The 23,369-nt window shown below is 47.8% G+C and overlaps 1 protein-coding gene across 6 annotated transcripts; it reads left to right on the plus strand.

Annotated features, from left to right (window-relative positions):
- Positions 1 to 1,579: 1,579 nt before the first annotated feature.
- CHST12 (carbohydrate sulfotransferase 12) lies at positions 1,580 to 22,614 on the plus strand. 6 transcript variants are annotated; one of them, XM_079953917.1, is made up of 3 exons: positions 1,580 to 1,648; positions 18,185 to 18,327; positions 20,856 to 22,614. In XM_079953917.1, the coding sequence occupies exon 3, from the start codon at positions 20,959 to 20,961 to the stop codon at positions 22,210 to 22,212; it is 1,254 nt and encodes a 417-aa protein (XP_079810043.1). In that variant the 5' UTR covers positions 1,580 to 1,648; positions 18,185 to 18,327; positions 20,856 to 20,958; the 3' UTR covers positions 22,213 to 22,614. The 6 variants fall into 6 exon arrangements, with proteins under 6 accessions (XP_079810043.1, XP_079810046.1, XP_079810047.1 ...); XM_079953920.1 differs by lacking the exon at positions 1,580 to 1,648 and adding an exon at positions 2,445 to 2,626; XM_079953921.1 differs by lacking the exon at positions 1,580 to 1,648 and adding an exon at positions 3,353 to 3,575.
- The last annotated feature ends 755 nt before the right edge of the window (positions 22,615 to 23,369 follow it).

A 23,369-nucleotide genomic window follows, 5' to 3' on the forward strand; every position in this document is an offset into this window, starting at 1 on the left:
GATACGGTGGTTTTATTTACACAACCTGGGCATAGGATGGAGGAGCTCAGATCTTGCTTCCTCATTAGGTTTCTAATCTTGTGCCCATTATGAAGCAGCTGTGTCTGTGTCTGCAGCTTCAAGTAGCAGCCCAAGACTCACACGCACAACTCTCATAGACACAGCTGCTCTTCATCTCTTGTTCTCCATCCTAGGATGATGTGGCATCCACCCATTCGAGATGGAGAAAGCCCTGCCCATTTTCTCTGTGAACCTCTTTGGATATGTAAATGGCAGTACTTAAGGGCCAAAGCCATTCCCTTAACAGAGGAACTGCTTTGGCTGGTTCAGAAGCCTCTTCCACTAGATTACAAGCAGGATTGGAAGGGACCCCAGGTATCCTCCAGACTGACACCCCCCCCCAAAAAAAAAACCTCATTACAGTAGATTTTATCGCTGGGATGAAACTGTAGAAGCAAAGGCAAATGAGCTGCTTCTCCCTCTGGCTTACCTGAGTCAAACCAAGTGGTTCTGCCCACATGCTTGGGAAGGCATTTCCACATAAGAAACCCGCCTAAAGACAATTCATAGTGCCAGAACTGGGGGGGGGGGGGGGGAGCTTGTGCAAAGTAAGCACTTTCCAGAGAAAGTGAGAACGATGGAATTTAGGGGAGCACAGTGCCCTTTGCTGGTTTCGCAGACTCTGGGAGATGGTTTGCCATGGTACCCTCTGGAGAAGCCCCACCCCAAACATTTGTAAATCATTTATAAATAAATCAGAGCAAGAGACAGTCAAACATGGCGGCCACAGGGTCACCCAAAAAACCAACGTTGTCTGATCCCCCCAATGCAAAACTTCTGCCAAAGTGTGGCATCAGTTTGGATTAGATAAGAAAATGATTACTAAACTTTGGCACCAGTTTCGAAGGGATCCCAGGTTTTGGGGTTCATAGTTAATGAAGCTGCAACATTTTTAAAAACACACACACACACACATTGAATTTCTCCTATAAAGAGTACAGTAAATGTGAATTGCACGGGAGAAGGCGGTGTTACAGGCCAGTAGTTTGTAAAGGTTTTCTACAATCAAGAGGTATAAAAAATTAAAAATGTCGCGTAAGATCCTGCCCCCCTCAATACACTCAGGCATGGCAGCGCCCTTGCTGCATTTTCTGCAAAAAGTGTTAAACTGGTTTAATATGGAACACGCGTTGGCATCTTGATGCTGCCAGTTGCTTCATGCGGACGCTGCAAAACGACAGAGCAGCACCGATCCCGCAATAAACCCTCATCCTCCGGACTCGTCCGCCTCCGCCTCTTCCAAGCGCCCTTCCTTCCTCTCCAACCCTCGATTTCCAGGCGGGGATCCTCCGGTGACGCGCGGGTTCGCCCCGTCCCCCGGCGCGCGCGATCCAAGGCCGGCGAGGCGCCCCCTGTTGGGCTGGGAGGGGCAGCCAGGCGCCTGCGCTCGCTCGCTTGCTCGGAGGCCCCCCCGGGCCGGCCTTCTCGCGAGACGGGGCGGCGCCGGCCGAGCCGGAGGTGGAGCGGCTGGCGGTCTGGCTGGCTGGCTGGCTGGCCCAGGGAGGGAGGCAGGCGGGCGGGCAGGCAGGCAGGGAGGCGCCTCGGCGGCGGCGGGAGGTTCCGCTGGCCCAGCGGCCCCGGGCAGGAGGTGAGCTGGGCACCGGCGCTCGGGGGAGCCGGAGGCGGCGCTGGGCGCGGCGGGGCGCGCTGCTGGGGCATCTGATCCGGGCGGGCGCTGCGCGTAATGCCGGCTGGATGGAGGAGCCACCGGGCTTTTATTTTCCGGGGTGGGGCGCGGGTGGGCTGAGCCAGGGGCGTAGCGTGGGTTGTCAGCACCCGGGGCAAGGCAAGTAATTTGCGCCCCCTAACCCGTGGATTTGAGCCCCCTAACCCGTGGATTTGCGCCCTCTAACCCGTGGATTTGCGCCCCCTAACCCGTGGATTTGCGCCCCCTAACTCGTGGATTTGCGCCCCCTAACCCGTGGATTTGCGCCCCCTAACCGGTGGATTTGCGCCCCCTAACCCGTGGATTTGCGCCCCCTAACCCTAACCCCCAGATGTTGCGCCCGGTGCGGCCGGCCCCCCCTGCACCCCCACGCTACCCCACTGGGCTGAGCGGAGAGATGCTGCTGCCCCCCAACTTCCCCGCCCCCACCGGGCTCTCACCCACCTGGATGCGCGGGGCTGCCCGGCGACCAGGAGGAGGGCGGGCGTCTCCATCCAGCCCGTGCGCAACGGGGCAGGAGGCGCAGGGCAGCCGGCCGGGCTCCTGGGGACGGGCCCGGCTCCCCGTCCCCGGAGGGCTGCCGAAGGTCACGCCGCGCGCCAGGGGTGGCGAGGGGGGGGGTGTGCTTCTACCACCCACCCCTCGTCTCGCTCCCCAGGACTTGGAGAGGCTGTCCGAGTCGCGCGCCGCGATGGGGCGGGAGAGGATTTCCTCCCGCGCCGAAGCGCGTTTGCGAAAGACCCGTCTGAGTCTTCGGGATTAGGAGGAAAGACCTCCTTGTTTTAATTCGGATTTTTTTTTTAGCATCGCGGCCACTTCGTTCCCGGTTGATATCTGCGCTCAAAAAGAAGACGGGGCATCATTTCTTCCCCCGTTCAGGTCGCCTTTGCAGGTTGCCAGGTAGCCGAACAGACACCTGTGGACACACTTAGGTGCAGCACCTGGTGCTGCTGGCTTTGTGCTTTGGTTTCCTCTCACTTCGTTTCTAGTTTGCTGGTTCTAGTTTTCCTTCTGTTTTTTTAATGGGAAATGCGACTGCATTGTACTGCATGAAGTTAGGAGTGGTCTTTTATTATTATTACTTTAAGGCTCATAAGCAGCATCCCCCCACCCCCGCGATGTTAGATTGGGATCAAAGATACTGTATCTGACTGTGAGCACATCATACATTTAAAGCACACAACACATCCAGTTAGTGCCGGGAAACTGTAGTTTGACAAGAGTGCTGGGAATTGTAGATCTGTGAGGAGGTAAACTACAGTTCCCATGATTATGGGGGCAGGTGTGTGGTGTGTACAGGGCCTCTGACTGATTCAAAGTAGATCGGCAACATTTTATTACTTCCAGTTCTCTAACAGTGGAATTTACTCTCCATTCTCTGATTCTAAGGCTTTTGCACCTGGCTCTGTGTAGTGAATATTGGGGTGCTTGTATAAAAGCAAAGTAGATCCCCACAAACTCAAAGTCTGCTCACCCCTGATATAGACAATTGTTAATATTTGATTATTATCATTATCATTCTTATTAATTACCTGCCCTTAATCCTGAGGTCACAGGGTGGGTTACAACACCAGAACACAATAAATGATAACCCAGGTTCACTGTGACTGAGCAGCATTTCTGAGAGACGGCACAGTGGGCAGCAGGGTGGGGCGTCTCCATTCACCCCAGGACAGCATTCCCTAATGGACAGCCTCCTGGTGGTCACATGTCAGTGGTGGGCGGGGCCAGAGGGAAACAAAATTGGGCAGGGCACAAAACCCACAGATTCCTGTGCATACATACCTCCATTGAGACAGGCAAGTTCAAGGACCCCAGCCAACCAGGTGTGGAGCAGAGGTAGTGCAATGTATGTACTGGGAAGAGTCCCAGGGGCCACATAGGAAGCCCTGGAGGGCCACATCTGACCCCAGACCTCAGATTTCCCCAACCCTGGTGTACAGCACAGTGCTCACTGTGAAACTTTGCTTGGCTTTCGACTCATTTAATAGAACCTTTATAAGCCCAACTAGCTTAGCATGATGTTATGCTCTGTGAAGTTGTGGGCTTTTGGAAGCTAGGGGCTGTTTCCATAGAATGAGGGAGGCTTGGGAGTTCAGGGTCTTTCTAGAGTAAGAGCAGCTGGCTGTAGGGTTCGATTGTGATGGGTCCCACTTTGAATTGTGCTGGGGGTGGATACTTCCATCCTGTTTATGAAGCTCAGGCTTGGTGGCTGGCTCCTTGGCGCTGGTGGGGCTTGTTCCACTTGTCGGCAGTTGGTGTCTTATGGAGAAATATCCCCCTTCCCCTTTTTATTTTTTGTTCTGGTAGGCCTAGAAATCCTTCTGTGGTTAGCAATAGCCAAAGCTGACTCAGGCATCTGCCTAGCTATCTCCTCTGAGTCGGACTGAAAATCAATGAGAACTTGAAATTAGGAGTGTTAAAATGAGAACTGGTGCGTAAGCAGTAATCCCTCTTACATGCTCAGGGGGAAACACCACTGGAGGGGGGAAAGGGCTTCCCTCACTGTCGATTTGCTTCTAAGTGAGGTGTCGGAAACAGAGTCTAGCATCCTGCAGGGCTCCTCTATGTGTGAACTGTGTCACTTTGCAAAATCTTTGCAGTTTCCCCCTCAATCTGCCTTGTGGACCCTCAATAAACCAGTGCAACTCCCATGTGGCTATCAGGGACTGCATATTCTAACTTGGTGTATCTGAGCCAGTGTTAGAAACTGAGCTATAAAATCTAGGAGCCAAATGGCACCTTAAATCTAGGTTATGGCTGCCACAAGGATACGCGCATTTTGTGTGCAGGATTACGAAGCAAATGGTCTGTGGGGAAGTGCGGCACCCAAAGTCTTTGGGTATCGCGCTGCCACGTGAATCAGCTGATTTGCGGGGCAGCGCAGCACCAAAAGAGGCATATCTTTTGCTGCTGTGCTGCCCAACAGACCAGCTGAGTGGTGCAGCACCGCAGCCACACCAGCCAGCCAGATGGAGATGTTAGGGGCCAAACCTGGCGACCAGACACCTCCACTTCCTCGCAAAAGGCCGGTGGCCTGTTGAAAAATGTGACTGGCACCCAGCTAATTTCGAACACTGATGAGCAGAAACTGGGTGGGCAACGAGTCTGATGAGTGGACATAACCCTGCACTTTCTTGGAATTGGTTGTAATGCGGAGGCTGCAAAGAGTTTTGCTGTAGCAAAGTGGCTCAGCATGGAAGGTTGCGCAATTAGTTCCAGGCTGCTGCTTCTAATGTCTAAGAAACTGATAGATGGTGGAATGATCAACAAAACTCATTACAGATGCTGCCAGGGGTGTTGCATGAGAGCTCGTTGCAGGTCAGTGGTTTCAAGGTGGCCTGTAAATTAACATGGTTGTATTGAACATTAATTATTATTATTTTTTTAAAAAACGCATGTACAGTCAGACCTCTTGTTACGTTCGGTTCAGGTTACGTTCTTTCAGGCTATATCCCACGGTGGCCCAGAAGTAACGGAACGGGTTACTTCCGGGTTTCGCTGCTTGCGCATGTGCAGACGCTCAAAATGACGTCACATGCATGCGCAGAAGCAGCGAATTGTGACATGCGCAGAAGCGGGTTGCATTCTTCTCATGTTGTGAGCAGGGCTCTGGAACGGATCCCGTTCGCAACCAGAGGTACCACTGTACAGTATTAGTCCACTGGTCACATTCACACTGTGCATTTGAAGCACTGTGATACCACTTCAATTAATCAGGACTCCCCCCAAAGAATTCTGGGACTTGTAGTTTGAAAATGAGATCCTTAGATGGTCTAGCTAAGATTCCTGCATTTCAAGGGCTTGGGCTAGATGGGGTCCCTTCAAACGCCAAACTTCTATGATTCATAAGTTCACATATGCATTTGCAAAATGACTAGAGGACCCTTGGTCTGATCCAGGAGGCTCTGACCAGGATCAAACAACAGACTCTGAATTTTGACAGTATTTTGACTCTACGCATTTAATCTAGAATTGTAGAATTGTAAAGCTGGAAGGGACCACAAGGGCCATTTATTGCCCAGTGTGGGGCTCGAACCCACACAATCCTGAGATTAAAAGTCCATTGCTCTACCAGATGAGCTATCGCTTGGATATTTAACTTGTAGCTTGACACTTTTAGTAGGGCAGGTTGTGAAACTTGGGATGGAGTGAGGTTGCTGCACTTACTTAGGGGAAGTGAAAAGGGGGAACTTGCAGAAGTGTTTCCTCCACGCTTGCATGAAAGAGTTGTGATATGGGGTGCAGAAACCAGAAAGTTAACGCTGCATCTGCTGGGCAGGGTACATAACGGCCCCCATATCTGGGTTGCACAGACAACTTGCTTGCAGAAAAGGAAGAATGTGTTCTTGTTGTGACATATTCTGGAGGCAGCAATGCTTGTGAATACCAGTTGGTAGAAACCACAGGAAGGACGAGTTGGCCTTGGGACATCTGATTGGCCACTATGAGTACAGAATGCTGGACCTGATAAAACAACAGCAACAACACACAAGATACATAATAATCTGTAGAATTTAAAATATTGTACAGTCATACCTCATGTTACGTTCTTTCATGTTATGTCCCGCAGCGACCCGGAAGTACCGGAAAGAGTTACTTCCGGGTTTCGCCGCATGCGCAGAAGCGCAAAATGACGTCACACGCACGTGCAGAAGCGGTGAATCGCAACCCACGCGTGCGCAGAGGCGCCGCTGCAGGTTGCACTCTTTTCATGTTGCGAATGGGCCTCTGGAACAGATCCCGTTCGGAACCAGAGTTACCACTGTGCCCTTATTACAGTATATTGGATTTCAGCCATGAGCTGCATTAGAGGTCACTGTCCGACTGAAACGTGAGATAAAGAAAGATAAAATCTGTACCTATAGCTGTCTTCTTTGACGATCCCTTGTAGTCAAGTAAGATTGTCTTCTATAAACACTGTTTTAACAGTGAGTCCGTAAGTGACTGTGGAGGCCAGTTCTGGATCCACATGTCCTTCCGCAGTGGGGACATAGGTTTCCGGGCAGGAGTTGATCACAGTGAGGGTTTGCCAAGTGTGCCTTCCTCTTAGCACGTTTCTCCCTTGCGTCCTGAGTTCAAGTTTCTTCAAAGCCCATGACACCTTTGGTAAAGGCTGTTCTCCAATTGGAGCGCTCGCAGGCCAGTGTTTCTCAATTCTCGGTGTTTATTCTACAGTGTCCGGCTGAAAGTTGAGATAAAGAAAGAAGTAGTAAATCTGTACCTATAACTGTAAAGCAGTCGGTGCCCTTGACATATTATTCGGACTGCAAGTTCCATCATCCTTGGCTATTGGCTGCTGGGGCTTCTGGGAGCTGAAGTCCTACAAACTTTGGAAGGCAAGCATATTGGCAGACCTTGTCCGTAAACATAAATGCAGCCAGTGACTACGGAGTGGAAAATTTGTATGACTGTGGAATTTTTCTGTGGAAAAATTTCCATGAATTGTTGCCTAAAATTCATTAGTGACATAATAAATAGCAAAAATTGAAAAAGCGTTTTGCGGTCCCTTAAGGACATTCATTTTACTACTACAAAGTGCTCAGGGGTAGCATATTATGGGATGAGCTTTCATGGAATCAACAGTTCAGTGCATGACTTGTTATCCTGTGTTACACTTGGCTGGAGAGGAATTGTAAGCTGCGAGATAAGAGGAGAATGAAATGCGGATTGTACCATCTGTGACAGCCACTAACAGTGGCAATTTTGCAAAATGTTGGTAGTAGATAATTTGCAGAGCACTGGTGTGATAGCACAAGCGTCCTTGCATTGATAAGCCAATGAGCACAGAGAGCATAATAAAAATCCAAGCTGTTGATTCAGCCCACGAGTGATAGCACCAAACCTCTTGACCCCAGGGGTCAGCAAACTTTTTCAGCAGGGGGCTGGTCCACTGTCTCTCAGACCTTGTGGGGGACCGGACTATATTTTTTGGGGGGAAATGGAACAAATTCCTATGCCCCCCAAATAACCCAGGGATGCATTTTTTAAAAAAGGACACATTCTACTCATGTAAAATCACGCTTATTCCCGGACCGTCTGCTGGACGGATTTCGAAGGCGATTGGGCCGGATCCAGCCCCCGGGCCTTAGTTTGCCTGCCCATGCTCTTGACAAATCTTAGTTCAGGTTTTAATCTCACTTTGAAGTTCATTGGTTCAAGGATTACCACTTTAGTTATACAGCATCCTAGGAGGTTGATGTATTTGGATTTATGGATATTGCTGGTGTCAGATTTGTGTACTCTCTTGCATATAGAGCCTGGCCTGTTTGTGATATGTCGTATGCAGAAAGGAAATTAATTTCAGACCGATAGTGGAATATACACATTAGAAGGTGGGTCTGTGAATGAAACCCTGATGCAATGTTGTTAAATCCACAGTAGACAGAAGAATAGATTTAGCATCTGGATCTGAACTGTTTTAAAGTTGTCTGTGACTTCTTTCATGTGACTTGAAAGCACGCAAAAGTATTTAGGCATGCTAAGATGCCTTCCATGTATATATTTGGGTTTCTGTCTCATAATATGTGAACAAATATCCCAGTAACTTCCAAGTGATTGCGTGAATAAGTTTCATTATAATGTTTTAAATCACATTTATCGACAGCCCCATCAATCCTTTTTTCTGGCTAGGGAGAGAACTTTTTCAAGATTTTATTCAGCATGTAAAATTGGCATGCAGCACTTCTTAAAAGTTTTAATTCAAAAGTCTGAGTGGTTCAATGCCTTTATTGGAAGCAATTCAAATGTCACAATGTAGAGGCAGATTTTTAAGTTCAAGAGGCCCCCCTTCATCAGGCTAGAAACATGTAGAACATCTTTCTTATGTAACCAGGGTGGTGCAATGGTTGGTCTAGACAGCTGGGAGACTTGGGTTCAAATCTCCACTCAACCTTGAAGCTAACTTGGTGACCTTGAGTGAGTCATCATTTCTCAACCATGGCTACCTTTCAGGGTTGTTGTGAAGATAAAATGGGGAGGGGGAAACTGTGTATGCCTCCTTGGAAGAATGATGGGGGTATAAATGGAAGAATAAAAACAGAAAATAAAACAGAAAAGGCAAGACAAAATAAAAAAAAATCCTTCCAGTAGCACCTTAGAGACCAACTAAGTTTGTTATTGCAATGAGCTTTCTTGTGCATGCACATGTCTTCAGATACACTGAAACAGAAGTCCCAAGACCCTTATATATAGTGAGAGGGTGGGGAGGGGTATTACTCAGAAGGGTGATGGGAATGGGTGATTGACAGCAGGTGGTGCTGTGGTTTAAACCACAGAGCCTAGGACTTGTCGATCAGAAGGTAGCCGGTTCGAATCCCTGCGATGGGGTAAGCTCCCGTTGCTCGGTCCCTGCTCCTGCCCACCTAGCAGTTTGAAAGCATGTAAAAGTGCAAGTAGATAAATAGGTACCGCTCTGGCGGGAAGGTAAACGGTGTTTCTGTGCACTGCTCTGGTTCGCCAGAAGTGGCTTAGTCATGCTGGCCACATGACCCGGAAGCTGTCTGTGGACAAACGCCGGCTCCCTCGGCCAGTAAAGCGAGATGAGTGCCACAACCCCAGAGTCATTCGCGACTGGACCTAAGGTCAGGGGTACCTTTACCTTTACCTTTAAGGTGCTACTGGAAGGAATTATTTTATTTTGTTTTGACTATGGCAGACCAAAATGGCTACCTACCTGTAACTAGAAAATGCAAGGAGAGAGAAGAAGCTGAGTGTGATGTAAAAGACTGCAATCTGTAATAGTTTTGAAATGACAAGCAGAAAGGATAGGTGCAAAACAGATTCAGGTTCCAGTTGATTTATACGATGGGGGGGGGGAATCCTGGTTCAAAACTTTCCAGAAAGCCTGCACCACCAAATGCAACAAGGCTCATTTGCTCACCGGTGTTTGCACAGAGTGGGAAACAGTTTGTGGTCTGTTTGTCTGTTGACAGTGGCCTGCAAACCTCCTCTTTCAGCCCCTCCTCAGGTTCAATGTTTTTTGCTTGGCCTCTCCTGAGTCAGTCATCACGTTCCCCCAGTGTCTTCCAAGGCAAGTGAACCAAAGTTCTTAACCAAGAAAAACCAGATTGACTGTGCCCACTGGGCAGATTTACTTTTAGTTAGAAATTATAGGCCGATCTCACTATTAAATAATGATTATAAATTATTTGCCAATATATTGGCAAATCGATTAAAAACAGTACTAAAAGACATAATTCACCAAGATCAAGCTGGCTTTCTTTTTTCTAATTTTTTAAAAATTAATTTTCTTTTCCATCATTACAAACATCTCATATCAATAACATACATATCAAGCTGTCTTTCTACCTGGTCGACAGATGAAAGATAATATAAGGAATATAACAGACATAATAGAGTATCTGGAGGCCAGGAACGAAAAGCAAGCGGCTGTGATGTTTATTGACGCAGAGAAGGCCTTTGATAATGTTTCTTGGACTTTCATGAAAAAGACAATAGAAATGATGGAGTTAGGAGAGTCATTTCTTAGAGGAATTGTCTCTATATATTCTGAGCAGAATACTGTGCGCCGGTCACGACACTTCTGGGCCCTGAGGGCTTGGGGGAAATTCTAGTTAGGCCATGAGGTTTTATTGCTGTGCCGGCGGGGATAGCTCAGTCAGTAGAGCATGAGACACAGGGTTGTGGATTGCAGGGAGTTGGACTTGATAACCCTGGTGGCCCCTTCCAACTCTACAATTCTGTGATACTATGGTGCAAGTGCTCACTCAAGATACAAGAAAGATTTTCTCTCCCTTACCTAACCTGACAGTGGCCTGCAAACCTCCTCTTTCAGCCCCTCCTCAGGTTCAGGTTTTTTGCTTGGCTTCTCCTGAGTCAGTCATCACGTTCCCCCAGTGTCTGGAGGAGACTCTTGAGAGTCCCATGGACTGCAAGAAGATCAAACCTCTCCATTCTGAAGGAAATCATAGAATCATAGAATCATAGAGTTGGAAGAGACCACAAGGGCCATCGAGTCCAACCCCCTGCCAAGCAGGAAACACCATCAGAGCACTCCTAACATATGGTTGTCAAGCCTCTGCTTAAAGACCTCCAAAGAAGGAGACTCCACCACACTCCTTGGCAGCAAATTCCACTGTCGAACAGCTCTTACTGTCAGGAAGTTCTTCCTAATGTTTAGGTGGAATCTTTTTTCTTGTAGTTTGGAACCATTGCTCCGTGTCCGCTTCTCTGGAGCAGCAGAAAACAACCTTTCTCCCTCCTCTATGTGACATCCTTTTATATATTTGAACATGGCTATCATATCACCCCTTAACCTCCTCTTCTCCAGGCTAAACATGCCCAGCTCCCTTAGCTGTTCTTCATAAGGCATCGTTTCCAGGCCTTTGACCATTTTGGTTGCCCTCCTCTGGACACGTTCCAGTTTGTCAGTGTCCTTCTTGAACTGTGGTGCCCAGAACTGGACACAGTACTCCAGGTGAGGTCTGACCAGAGCAGAATACAGTGGCACTATTACTTCCCTTGATCTAGATGCAATACTCCTATTGATGCAGCCCAGAATTGCATTGGCTTTTTTAGCTGCCGCGTCACACTGTTGGCTCATGTCAAGTTTGTGGTCAACCAAGACTCCTAGATCCTTTTCACATGTACTGCTCTCAAGCCAGGTGTCACCCATCTTGTATTTGTGCCTCTCATTTTTTTTGCCCAAGTGCAATACTTTACATTTCTCCCTGTTAAAATTCATCTTGTTTGTTTTGGCCCAGTTCTCTAATCTGTCAAGGTCGTTTTGAAGTGTGATCCTGTCCTCTGGGGTGTTAGCCACCCCTCCCAGTTTGGTGTCATCTGCAAATTTGATCAGGATGCCCTTGAGTCCATCATCCAAGTCGTTGATAAAGATGTTGAATAAGACCGGGCCCAAGACAGAACCCTGTGGCACCCCACTAGTCACTCTTCTCCAGGATGAAGAGGAACCATTGATGAGCACCCTTTGGGTTCGGTCAGTCAGCCAGTTACAAATCCACTGAGTGGTAGCATAGTCAAGACCGCATTTTACCAGCTTCTTTACAAGAATATAATGGGGCACCTTGTCAAATGCCTTGCTGAAATCAAGGTAGGCTACATCCACTGCGTTCCCTTCATCTACCAGGCTTGTAATTCTGTCAAAAAACGAGATCAGGTTAGTCTGACATGACTTATTTTTCAGAAATCCATGCTGACTATTGGTGATCACAGCATTCCTTTCTAGGTGCTCACAGACTGTTTGCTTAATGATCTGCTCCAGAATCTTCCCTGGTATTGATGTCAGACTGACTGGGCGGTAATTATTTGGGTCCTCTCTTTTCCCCTTTTTGAAAATAGGGACAACATTTGCCCTCCTCCAGTCTGCCGGGACTTCGCCTGTTCTCCAGGAATTCTGGAAGATGACTGCCAGTGGTTCTGAGATCACATCTGCCAGTTCTTTTAATACTCTTGGATGCAGCTCATCTGGCCCTGGAGACTTGAATACATCTAAACTAGCCAAGTATTCTTGTACTATCTCCTTAGTTATTCTGGGCTGTGTTTCCTCTGCTGAATCATTTGCTCCAAATTCTTGGAGGCACCTTGTCAAATCACCCCTGAGTGTTCACTGGAAGGAAGATTGTGAAGCTGAGGCTCCAAGACTTTGGCCACCTCATGAGAAGAGAAGACTCCCTGGAAAAGACCCTGATGTTGGGAAAGATGGAGGGCACAAGGAAAAGGGGACGACAGAGGACGAGATGGTTGGATAGTGTTCTCGAAGCTACCAGCATGAGTTTGAGCAAACTGCGGGAGGCAGTGGAGGACAGGAGTGCCTGGCGTGCTCTGGTCCAGGGGATCACGAAGAGTTGGACACGATTAAACGACTAAACAACAACACCTAACGCTTGGCGTCCAATGAAGTTGAATGTTGGAAGATTCAGGATGGATCAAAGAAAACACTTCATTGCTCAGTGCATGGTTAAACTGTGGAACTCACTTCCTCAGGAGGGAGTGATGACCACCAACTTGGATGGCTTTAAAAGCAGATTAGACACATTCATGGAGGTGGAGTCTATCAGTGGCTACTACCAGCCTTGAGAGGTACGCTCTGCCTCCAGAGTTGGAAACTGTAAATGCTACTAAATGCAGGTTGCCACCGGAGGAGATTTGCTCCTGCTCTCTGGTTTCCCACAGGCATTTGGTTGGCCACTGTGAGAACAGGATGCTGGACTAGACGGGTCATTGGCCTGATCCAGAAGGTCTCTTCTGACGTTCTTGCTCTCTCATCTGTTCCTTCCAGAGTACTGGCTAAGTGTCATCAGAGCAGATTTTGTACTCTTGGCTATTAAGAGCAACATAGGAAGCTGCCTTCTTCCAAGTCAGAAGACAGTATTGTCTACACAGACCGGCAGCAGTTCTTCAGGGTTTCAGATGGAGAGTCTATCCCAGATGCCAGGGGGGAAGTGGATGGTTCAGATTTGCAATGGACAATTTATGGAGAAGAACAGACCTTTTAGAGGTTTTAAGCTGTGTTTAATCCTTGGTCTGGGTGGAGTAGTTGAGTGTGGGTAAGACCTAGTCTGGGGCTCTGCAAAGGAATGTAGCCAACTCCAGGGCTCCAGTTAAAGTATATTTATTGAAGAAGTAAGGCACACACAGAGAGAAATAGAAACTGGCAATTAAAGAAAAAACTGCACTGAACAGGAAACATAAAGTCCTTGTAAGTGCCCCCATCGCAGAAGATCTTACAGGAGGAACTTGGGTCCTGGGAGCACAGTTACTGGTTTGTTTTTATTTCACGATGTGTTTCGTGTTCTCTTTTTGTATTTTTATGTTATGAACCGCCCTGTGATCTTCGGATATACTATTAATAATAATATTAATAATTACGATAATAATAATAATAGTTGCGTGAGAGGAGAAGGGAGGTGCTTCTCTCTAGCAGCAACATGGAGGGCAAAAAACATTAGAAAGCTGACTTTTTATTTAACCTATGGCAATTCAAGAAGGGAGGAGTGGCGGGGAGAGATGTAGCTGGTTAGGAAGAGACACACCCTACATGTGTCCCAGTAGTAATGTATTGAAGTGAGAGCCGGACCATAAAGAAGGCTGATCACCGAAGAATTGATGCTTTTGAATTCTGGTGCTGGAGGAGACTCTTGAGAGTCCCATGGACTGCAAGAAGATCAAACTGATCCATTCTGAAGGAAATGGCTCACTGGAAGGACAGATCCTGAAGCTGAGGCTCCAAGACTTTGGCCACCTCATGAGAAGAGAAGACTCCCTGGAAAAGACCCTGACGTTGGGAAAGATGGAGGGCACAAGAAGAAGGGGACGACAGAGGACGAGATGGTTGGACAGTGTTCTCGAAGCTACCAGCATGTGTTTGACCAAACTGTGGGAGGCAGTGGAAGACAGGAGTGCCTGGCGTGCTCTGGTCCATGGGGTCACAAAGAGACTAAACGACTAAACAACAATGTAGCTGTTAAGTTGTGGGTTGACATAGCAGACGACACAGCGATTTCTCCAAAGCAGCTCTTTATTTTGTAAGCTGGAATAGACCTGACTAGCAAACAGCTCAGCCGGCCTGCTTTTATAGGCAGCCGGCTGTCAACATTGTAGCAACAACAACCCAGAGTTACCCGCCTAAAATAACTGACGTGGACCTGAGTGAAAACTATCTACAGACCTGAGTGAAAACTATCTACAGTATCCCCCTGCTGGCCCAGGGTGAAACTTCACTACATAACAGTAGCGTAGTGGTTAGATTGTCAGAGTAAGACCTGAGTTCAAATCCCCCGCTCAGCCACGAAGCTCATTGGAGTGACCTCGGAAGCCAGCCCCTGCCTCTCAGGCTACCCTTCCTCGCAGGGCCATTGTGTGGATAAAATGAGGAGGGGCAGAACCACATATCACACCTTGAGCCCTTTTTTGGGTGGGGGAGGTAATAATAATAATAATAATTATTTTATCATTTGTATCCGAGCCTAGGACTTGCCGATCAGAAGGTCGGCGGTTCGAATCCCCACGACGGGGTGAGCTCCCGTTGCTCGGTCCCAGCTCCTGCCCACCTAGCAGTTTGAAAGCATGCCAAAAAAAGTGCAAGTAGATAAATAGGTACCACTCTGGCAGGAAGGTAAATGGCGTTTCTGTGTGCTGCTCTGGTTTGCCAGAAGCGGCTTAGTCATGCTGGCCACATGACCTGGAAGCTGTCTGCGGACAAACGCCGGCTCCCTCGACCAGTAAAGCGAGATGAGCGCCGCAACCCCAGAGTTGTCCGCAACTGGACCTAATGGTCAGGGGTACCTTTACCTTTATCTGACCATACAACTGGGTTGCCCCCAGCCACTCTGGGATATAAATGCATTTATTATTATTAATATATTCCGCCAGTGGGGAACAGGCTAGCTCCGAGGTGGGCAATGTCATCGCCCCAGTCTCATTCTCTCTGACATCCCCTTCTTTCTCTTTCTCACTTTATGGCCTGTCGAAGGAGTGGCAGACTTCTCTTCCAAGAGCTTCCGATCTGTGTCCCCTTGTTTTTGCAATTAACCCGAGGGCCGCACTGAACTGAGGCCGAGGGCCGTGTGTGGCTGCAGGCCTGCAGATTTCCCACGCCTTGGTTAAGTCTTGGTGGGAGGCACACAAAATCTGTTCACCTGTTAAGCCCCCCCTCCAACCCCCAACCCCCCAGATTTGATTGGATACAAAAACTAACAGGAGTGTGCGGAGTTAGACTACTTATCAGAAAGAATCAGAGATAAACCCAAACAGGAGTTTGTCTCAAATTGGAATTGTTTTAAGGAAGACTTGAAGAGTAATTGCTGCAATCTGAAAACGGTAACGGCCTTTGAGTAGTTTCTGTGGATAACAAATTTTAAAAGAAAATCAGTAGATAATAAAATATTATAAATAAAAAGACGATGGACAAATATAGGTAATAATAATAATTTATTATTTCTATCCCACCCATCTGGCTGGGTTTCCCGAGCCACTCTGGGTGGCTTCCAGTTGAATATTAAAAACAATACAGCATCAGACTTCCCTAAACAGGGCCGCCTTCAGTTGTCTTTTAAAAGTAAAATAGTTGCTTATTGCTTTGACATCTGCTGGGGCGCCACTACCGAGAAGGCCCTCTGCCTGGTTCTCTGTAACCTCACTTCTCACAGCGAGGGAACTGCCAGAAGGCCCTCGGTGCTGGACCTCAGTGTCCGGGCAGAACGATGGGGGTGGCGATGCTCCTTCAGGTATACAGGACTGAGGCCGTTTAGGGCTTTCAAGGTCAGCATCAACACTTTGAATTGTGCTTGGAAACACAATAAGTTTATTAGTACAAGATGGAAGAGACGGGAAGTCATTCATTTATGAGGAATATTACGATTTTAAAATTACATCTTTTTTCTTTTTTGTGTATTGTAATACTTGTCGATCTATGATAATAACAAATACGAACGTACTCTGAAAACTAGAATATGTATAATTGTAAGATGTAAAGTCACAATGTAAAGATATACTTGTGAGTAATAGAGGAAAAACTAATAAAAAACAGAAAATCCACCCCTAACCAAGGACCGGGGTGTGTGTGTGTGGGATGTGCAGAGAGGGTCCTATTTGCATCTGTCCCATCCTCCTGTTCCAGAACAGCTGCGTAACTTTAAAACTTTCGGCCTTGCTCCTGGGAGTCAGCTGATGGTGCCCCTCCCTTCCCAGCAGCTGGCAGAGGCACATGTGCAGACAGGCTTGTAAAGGAGGTCTGTCAGGCGGAGGCGACGCTGGAAAAAGTTGATGCTCTCCCCTTTTCATAAGGGCTTCGCAAGGGAGAGGCTCGGTTGCAAAGGACAACGGTCAGTGTCTATAGAGGAGGGCTGCTTGTTCCAGAGGTCTCCTCGCCCCCCCCCAACCTGCCACGTTTTCCAGAGACCGAAAAAGGTTACGTCAGCTGCCTCCCCCCCCCCTTTTGCCTTGGGGAGCTGCACCATCGCTGTTTAAACGGGGCTCTCGCCTCGAAAACATTGCGTGCCGAAAGGACCGGCAGCGAGGGCAGGAAAGGGCAAGCAAAATGACCATGTTGGTGGAGGGACAATCCCCCCCCCTTGGGGAATTGTTGCAGCATTTGGGGGCTTTTCTAGAGGAAAGGCGAGTCGGAGGAGTTGGAGTTTATAAAATGGTTCTTTTCCTCTCTCGTAATGCTTCAACTTGCGGGCATCCATTGAAGCCAAACGCTCGAAGATCCAGGGCAGGTTTTAATAAAAGTCCATCTTCGTGCTGCGCATAGTTAAACTGTGGAACTCCCTCCCACAGTTTTGACCGTGTTGACCACCAACTTGGATGGCTTTAAAAGAAGCTTTGACTTTTAGAAGACGTCTGAAGGCAGCCCTGTGTAGAGAAGTTTTCAATGTTTGGCGTTTTGCTGTGCTTAATGTTTTAACTTGTTGGAAGCCAACCCAGAGTGGTTGGAGCAACCCAGTTAGATGGGTGGCATATTAATAACAACAACAATATTGACATATTTGTGGGCTGTCAATGGCTAGAGGCCGTGTGTCTATATATACTCTGCCTTCGTCACTGGGAGTAGCAATGCATCTGGATTATGGTTGCTGGGAAACACAGGAGAAGAGAGCGATTCTGTGCTCCGATCCTGTTTGAAGGTTTCCCAGGGGAAATCTGAATGGCCACTGTGAGAACAGGATGCTGGACAAGGCGAGCCATTGGCCTGATCCAGCCAGCTCTTCTTATGCAGATTTATATACTTAATCAAACTCTTAATTGCTCTCCCATGCTTCCTCTGGCACCGTTGCATAAAGAGCCAGCAACAGTGATTAGTGAGCTGGATTTAGGCTGGGTTCAAACTGGCTTGTTGGTCTTGTGCAACCGCTAACTCTCAGCCCAGCCAAACCCACAGGGTTGTTGGTTATGATGAGAAAAGTGGGGTGAACTGTGAGCATCATTCTCAACTCCTTGGAAAAAATAGAGGGTTTGTTTGTTTGCTTGTTTAAGAAAAACATGGAATACTTTGGTTATCAAGCCAAAAAATACCTTCAGAATGGCATACACAGAAATGGCGAAATTTACCGGAAGAATAAGAAATCAAGATGACAAACTTTTTAAAATAAAAGAATGGAAATGGTTTATCGAATATTTACAGATAAGATCATTGGCAGGATTATTGTAATAACCTGCAGTTTTATAAAAGTATATCTTTAAAGTAGATGAGTAAATGAGCAAATTAAGTTAATTTGCATATGCAGAGGATATTAAAAATAAATTAAAGAAACCGCAGAAAGAGGGGGAAGGAAGTCAAGTTTTGAAATGTTAAAATGATTGCAGTATTAGTGAAAGGTATAAACTTGGAAAGTATAAATAAAATTTGAAAAACAAACAAACAAAGACTTCAGGGATACAGTTTCACACCAGCCCTTGTACGTTAGGAACCCGGAACACTGCTTTATTCTCAGGGTGACCCTTGATCCATTTATCCCAATATTATCTGTTCCGCAGCTAATCTCCCGGGCAGAGAAGTCTTTCCTGGTTCCTCATCCTTTCTGGAGATGCCAGCGATTGAACCTGGGACCACCTGCATGCAGAACATAAAGCATTACGACGGATGCTCCTGATGAATAGAAGAAGCTGCCACATACCAGGTCAGATGATGTGTCCATTTACAGTGGTGCCCCGCAAGACGAATGCCTCGCAAGACGGAAAACCCGCTAGACGAAAGGGTTTTCCGTTTTGGAGGCGCTTCGCAAAACGAATTTCCCTATGGGCTTGCTTCGCAAGACGAAAATGTCTTGCGAGTTCCTGCCGGTCCCCCCCCCTTTTTCTAAGCCGCTAAGCCGCTTATCAGCTGATCCGCTAAGCCGCTTAACAGCTGATCCGCTAAGCCGCTTAACAGCTGATCCGCTAAGCCACTTAACAGCTGATCCGCTAAGGCGCTTATCAGCTGATCCGCTAAGCCCCTAAACCGCTAATAGCGCTAATCCGCTACCGCAAGACGAAGAGACTTGCGGAACGGATTCTTTTCGTCTTGCGAGGCACCACTGTACTTCAGTATTGCCTCCTCTGGCTGGCAGTGGCTCTCTAGCCCATCAGGCTGCGGCTTGAGGTTCTCTTAACTGGAAGTGGAAGTCCTTCCCTTCTGTAAGCTGGTCACGTGCTAAACCACTGGCCTGTGGTCCCTCCCCATTGCAGGGGTATCTGGGACATATTCTAGGCTGGGCACTCAATACAGCCTCTGGTCTCATTTCACGTGACTCCTGAGGCTGCCCTATTCTTCTGAGTTCCTTCCTTCCTGTTCATTTTCTGCAGTTTTTAAAGTGTGTCTTCCCCTCTTTCTGCTGTAGTTTCAGGACAATTATTGGATGGATGGACCATAATTTATCTGATAAAAATAAATGGGTGGTTTCTTTTAAAACCTTTCCCTGGTTGTATAGCTTATAATTGCATGGTTGATAATAAAAAATAAAAAAATTCCCCTCCCACAAGCTATCTGAGAACAAATTGGTGGACTTCTGCCAGCTATGTATATATGTTTGTGTATGTAGCACACCAAAGCCAGAAAGGCGTTACTTTCACTTGCTTCTCAGACCTCTGGCTGCATTGGTCTGCTTTACTAAAATAAAACCCAGTGCACTTATTTGAAAGTAGCCTTGAAAGTTAAACTCAGTGGGGCTTACTTCTGAGTAGACCGGTATAGCATTGGGCATTCTATTCTGAACTAGCCATGGTGGAAATTATAACAGAGAGGTCTTTAGTAACCCAGGACTCTTGTTTCTCTTGCTCCATCCATTGCTGGCCTCTGGCCTCTGAGTGCTTACCCTGAGGGAATGTGGCTTTTGACAGAATTAAAAGTTTCCATCCCCTGATGGAAAGTGCTACCAAACCCCTGGGGCCTCTTGTCTTGTCTTGCGCAAGGCGAGAATTCCTCTTAAAACAGACATTTAAAAACCCAGACATATGCAGTTGTGGCCACGTGTTTGAAGGGAAATCAGTAGTAATGGCAAGTCGCTTGTCCGTCACACCTGATTGTCTGCTGGAACAGGGATGACTAACCTGTGGCCTTCCAGATGTTGCCGAACCCCAGCTCCCATCGTCCCTGACCATTGGTCATGCTTTGCTAGGGTTGATGGGAGTTGGAATCCAGCATCATCTTAGGAAGAACCATAGTATTGCAGAGTTGGAAGGGACCACCAAGATCATCTAGTCCAACCCCCTGAAATGCAAGAAGCTTTTTCCCATCATAGGGTTTGAACCTATAGCCCTGAGGTTAAGAGTCACCGTAGGGGGCACACACTCCCTGCCCTTTGCCTTTGGGCCAATCAGCATCTAAAGCAGCGGTTCTCAACCTGTGGCTCCCCAGATGTTGTTGGACTACAACTCCCATCATCCCTGAACTCTGACCTTGCTAGCTAGGGGTGATGGGAGTTATAGTCCAACAACATCTGGGGAGCCACAGGTTGAGAACCGCTGCTTTAGATGCTGATTGGCCCAAAGGCAAAGGGCAGGGTGCTGAAAAGCACAGTGAAGGCTCTTAGCTGATGTCAATCGGCAGTGAGTTCCAAAGTGTGAGGGCTGCCACACTAAAAGGTGATTTTCTTACAAATGCGAAAGAGGTCTTTTTTGGAGCTGTCAAGTGGGCAAATATGGGTAAGGGAATCTTCCATATACAGTGGTACCTCGGGTTAAGAACTTTGCTTCAGGATGAGAACAGAAATCAGCAGCAGCAGGAGGCCCCATTAGCTAAAGTGGTACCTCAGGTTAAGAACAGTTTCAGGTTAAGAACGGACCTCCAGAGTGAATTAAGTACGTAACCAGAGGTACCACTGTATTGTATGAATTATACTCTTTAGCTTCCTTTTTAGTGTGTTTGTGTGTGTGTGTGTGTACACACACACAAGATTTCCTTGGTTTACAAAAGTACATGCCTTGTCTCTTTTTTCAGGTTGTACAGTTTTCTTACAATTTAGTTGCAATTGTTGTGAGACATTAGTGTTGAATACAGTATAAGGCAGGGGAAGAAGAGGGGGATCTCTCTTCAGCGTCCTTGAATCACCCTCCCAAATTTCCATTTTGAATGGCCCCTCCCCACTGCAGCCGCTCGCCTTTTCCGTTCTGTCTTTCTGACCATCTTGTGTGGAGAAGGAGACTAACCTTGTATTTGACCTCCTTACAGGTTCCTCACAGTCCTCAAACCGCCATGCTGGCTCTCAGATATTTCCAGCAGAGCTGGAGGTGAGCGCGGCATGAGGTAGCCACTGCCGACGCCTCCGGCCAGGATGACCAAAGCACGCCTCTTCCGCCTCTCGGTGGTTCTGGGCTCCATCTTCATGATCCTGCTGATCATCGTCTACTGGGACAACGTGGGGACAGCCCACTTCTATTTGCACACGACCTTCTCCAGGCCTCATGGGGTCCTCCCCACCGTGGCCAAGGACGGAGGCCAAGACTCGATGTCGGACGTCGACGAGTTCTTGGAGAAGCTCCTGAGCTCTGACCTGAAACGCGATGTGGGTCTCGGTCAGAAGACAGAGCCGCCTGCCCCGCACGTCTCCGCGAGGCCCGTCACCGGCAACTTGGAGGAGAACGTAAGGGGCTACGACTGGTCCACTCGTGATGCTGGTGCGATCTTGGACCAGGAGCAGCTGCAGGCGGAGCGGCGCCGGACGCTGAGAGAGCTGTGCGCCAACTCCAGCTTTGCCTTCCCGACCAAGGAGCGCTCCTTTGACGACATCCCCAACTATGAGTTGAACCACCTCATTGTGGACGACCGCCACGGCGTCATCTACTGCTACGTCCCCAAAGTGGCCTGCACCAACTGGAAGCGGGTGATGATCGTGCTAAGCGAGAGCCTGATGGACCAGGGCGTGCCATACGCAGACCCCTTGGACATCCCCCGCGAGCACGTCCACAACACCAGCACCCACTTCACCTTCAACAAGTTCTGGCGCCGCTACGGCAAGTTCTCTCGCCACCTCATGAAGATCAAGCTGAAGAAGTACACCAAGTTCCTCTTCGTCCGAGACCCTTTCGTGAGGCTCATCTCGGCCTTCCGCAGCAAGTTCGAGCTGGAGAACGAGGAGTTCTACCGCCGGTTTGCCATCCCGATGCTGAAACTTTACTCCAACCACACCAGCCTGCCGACCTCGGTGAGCGACGCCTTTGAGGCGGGCCTCAGGGTCTCCTTCTCGGACTTCATCCAGTACCTACTGGACCCCCGGACCGAGAAGCTGGCGCCGTTCAACGAGCATTGGAGGCAGGTGTACCGCCTCTGCCACCCGTGCCAGATCGAGTACGACTTTGTGGGCAAGCTGGAGACTTTGGATGAGGATGCAGCTCACCTGCTGCAGCTGCTGAAGGTGGAACACCTTCTTCGCTTCCCTCCCAGCTACCGGAACAGGACAGCCAGCAGCTGGGAGGACGACTGGTTTGCCAAAATCCCCGTGGCCTGGAGGCGGCAGCTGTACAAGCTGTACGAAGCGGACTTTGTCCTTTTCGGTTACCCCAAGCCAGAAAGCTTGCTTCAGAACTGAGCGAGGCAGAACGGAGGGAAAGAGAGCATTTGAAATACCAAAATATCTCCTCTTCTTTTTCCGTTGACATAACACAAGTGCAACTTTTTTCTATAGTCTTTTTTTAAAAACAAAACAAAACCACCCCATTGCTCGGACGCATGGAATCTCCCATTGCAGGAAGACTTTCCCCTTCCTCTCGTTCCGATTCATTTTATGAAATGTACCTCTTTTTGTTTTGTTTTTCTGTTAGGATATAAGCTTGTCCACTCCACCAGCTGTATTCTTTCGAGTGCTTTTTATTAATGCATTTTTTTAATTAAAAGAGAGCACGAGAAAGAGAGAATATTAATATATTAAAATATTTAATACAAATCAGTGTTGTGGAATGGGAATAAAGGGGCGCGCCATCTTTCGTTGCAACTGTTCAGCTGTGAGTGTCCGCTGGAATTTTTCTGGCTGGGAAAGGCAGCAAAGTCAAACCCTGTAAGTGTATTCAGGGGAGCAGGCTAGCTTCTCGCAATACTTTTTGAAAAGAATAATACACGTACATTTTGCCTCGTATATCAGGTTCTACAAACACTAGAAACTTACTCTCTCTCCTTGAATGAATCTTTATTGCTTAAAGCTATAAGACTCCCAGTTGGTCCCAATGCGTAGGATACAAATAATTGATTTAAAACTGAACTACAGCAGCAGCAAAGCAAACATACGAAAATGCAAAAATCACTCTTGCATAAGTTAAGCACTCCACATCGCACACTCCCCCTTGTGATACTTGTCTTGGTGCCTAGCTCTCAATTTACTTGCAGCCAAGGCAAATTTTGCAACCCGTGCAGTCATAAATACATTATTGCCAGCCAGCAAAATAGAGATTCGCTCAAGGGGAGGTCGGCTGGAAAGAGAGCAAAGGATGTAACCGAGGAATTTTTGTCTAGAAGATGTATATAAAGGGCATCGTAACAAATAGTGTTGAATGTCCTCCGTGTCTCCTGACTAACAGATCCAGAGTCTTTGGTACACAGGGGTGCTATTGAATCTTCCAGTTAGATATGCAGAGAACATACACTGAAAAATCAAAGCTGTAAATGCTTTTCTAAGTGGTGTATTCTCTCTCCTCCTTAATGAAAGCTGGAAAATGGGGGGTTATGGTTCGTCTGGAGCGGGTGGGACACCTC

Source organism: Podarcis cretensis (assembly GCF_951804945.1).
Source record: "Podarcis cretensis genome assembly, chromosome: 14".
In the NCBI taxonomy this organism is placed as follows: Eukaryota; Metazoa; Chordata; class Lepidosauria; order Squamata; family Lacertidae; genus Podarcis; species Podarcis cretensis.